The sequence below is a fragment of the Rhagoletis zephyria genome, unplaced genomic scaffold (genome assembly GCF_001687245.7).
Source record: "Rhagoletis zephyria isolate East Lansing unplaced genomic scaffold, Rhagoletis_zephyria_1.1 Rzeph_scaffold_55535, whole genome shotgun sequence".
NCBI classification, from domain to species: Eukaryota; Metazoa; Arthropoda; class Insecta; order Diptera; family Tephritidae; genus Rhagoletis; species Rhagoletis zephyria.
Window position 1 is genome coordinate 25 of NW_016212587.1, and position 1,784 is coordinate 1,808.

The window sequence follows — 1,784 nt, forward strand, 5'->3', positions numbered from 1 at the left end:
AGGTAGTGCATCAAGTACGAATATAACTGTCTTAATAAAACAACTTTTTAGGAATCAGGGACTACAGGAAACCTATTTTCATATTGTATTCGATTCCACCTACAACACGCAATATGTTATGTTTCGGCAGAATTTTCTCTGTTGCACAGTGTAATTTTTCTTCAAGCACTCACTGATAAGCAATCAGTTTTGTTGTTGCATTTTAATGAAGTTTACTTATGTGTATGTTTACTTAATTGAATGCAAAAGTTTGCATTATAGTCCAACGATTCAGTTGTTCGAAATCCTCTTTGTAGTAAACACCTTAGATTTTAAAAACACCTTTAAAAACAAAAAATGCGTGTGGCCGTTATTGGTGGCGGTATAAACGGCATTTGTAGCGCCATAAAGATTTTGGAGTATTTGAAGGCAAGTGGTTCACCAGTGGAGGTAACAGTAATCTCAGAAGCATTTTCACCTAATACCACCGGCGATGGTTCAGCTGGCCTATGGGGTCCTTATCTGCTCGGTGGCACCCCCACCAACAGAGTACAGTAAGTGGAGAGTATGCAATCATAGACGAAGATATGAGTATTTACATTGATATGAATAAATATAGAAAACAGATAAGAAAACTTATAACCCAGTAAAAATTATAATCATCCAAAGATTAATCTTAGATCGCTACTACTTAATCTTAGATTGGACTACTCCACAAATCTCCAAGATTCTTTTGAGCTCAGAAACGGGAAGAATCTCCTTAACTCGTTTATTACTTCATAACGTATCAATAAGCGGGAAGTCAACACAACTTTTGGAAAAACTAAAAAATGCCTTGATTTCTCGATTCGTGGCCAAATAGATGAATTAATCCATAATTTTTTTTAAATCTTAATTTCAACATGTGTTACGGTTTAAATGCGCTTTTCTCGTACATTAACGTTTACCTGATAAACGCTTTGAAAACATACATTTGTGAGCTTTCTTGAGTGTCCTTATTATAAAGACAGTTTGTACTTTTTTAATTGCAGTCGCTGGTCGAAGAGTATGCATGAATTTCTAGAGCAAATCTGGTTATCTGATGATGCTGGTGAGGCAGGCGTTTGTCTTATACCCTGCATTAGATTGACGACTACCACGATGGATAATGATGTATTTTGGAAGGATATTGTTTATGGTTGTCAATCGCTGACACCGAGGCAGTTGGATGAGCTGAACAAAGGAAGATCAAAGAAGTATACGTAAGTCAAAAAACAGTAGTGACAGTTTGGGAAATGATGTATGAAGCGCAGTCTTAAAAATTCCATCAGTCAGCAAAATGTTTAAAGGACATTAGCTACCTTTTTTATTTGCAGAAAATTTATTAAAAACCTTGAAAAATGAAGGATCTTCGGAAGTTAGTAGTAATCTGAGAGCTAACTTTCGACAAAAAATTTACCGTTAACATCTTTATACGTAATTTCTAAAGCTACACAAAGTGTGGAAAATTGTGTTAAAACCGAAAATCTCCAGAAAGAGAACGAATGCGAACTAAAGGTATAGCTATAATTAGGAAAAAAAATTGTCTTGTTTGATAAAAAACTGTTTGGGCCTTAAAATTACCTTCCAAATAGAGGTTTTAAAATTTTTTCCTTTTTCGGAATCTTTTAAACATATATTTTAAATTTTCGGAATCTATTTCCAAGGACACAAGAACAGATTTTTCTTAATAAAATCATTACATTCAGGTAAAAAGGAAACATGTTCAGAAAATTTTATTTTTGATGATTGAGGTATTTTACCGTAAAAAAATATGTTTTTTTTTT

General features: G+C 33.6%; 1 protein-coding gene across 1 annotated transcript; it reads left to right on the plus strand.

Moving 5' to 3' along the window:
* Nucleotides 1-260: 260 nt before the first annotated feature.
* Nucleotides 261-1,731, plus strand: LOC108356210 (D-amino-acid oxidase-like). Its single transcript, XM_017607333.1, has 2 exons — nt 261-533; nt 1,011-1,731. Exons 1-2 carry the CDS (start codon nt 337-339, stop codon nt 1,222-1,224), a joined length of 411 nt encoding a protein of 136 aa, XP_017462822.1. The 5' UTR covers nt 261-336; the 3' UTR covers nt 1,225-1,731.
* Nucleotides 1,732-1,784: the final 53 nt, after the last annotated feature.

What these genes read in the sequence shown, in the direction of transcription:
- LOC108356210 (XM_017607333.1), top strand. Translation starts at nt 337, where the DNA reads ATGCGTGTGGCCGTTATTGGTGGCGGTATAAACGGCATTTGTAGCGCC. An exon ending in ACCCCCACCAACAGAGTACA is followed by an intron (nt 534 to 1,010) that starts GTAAGTGGAGAG and finishes TTTTAATTGCAG; the next exon opens with TCGCTGGTCGAAGAGTATGC.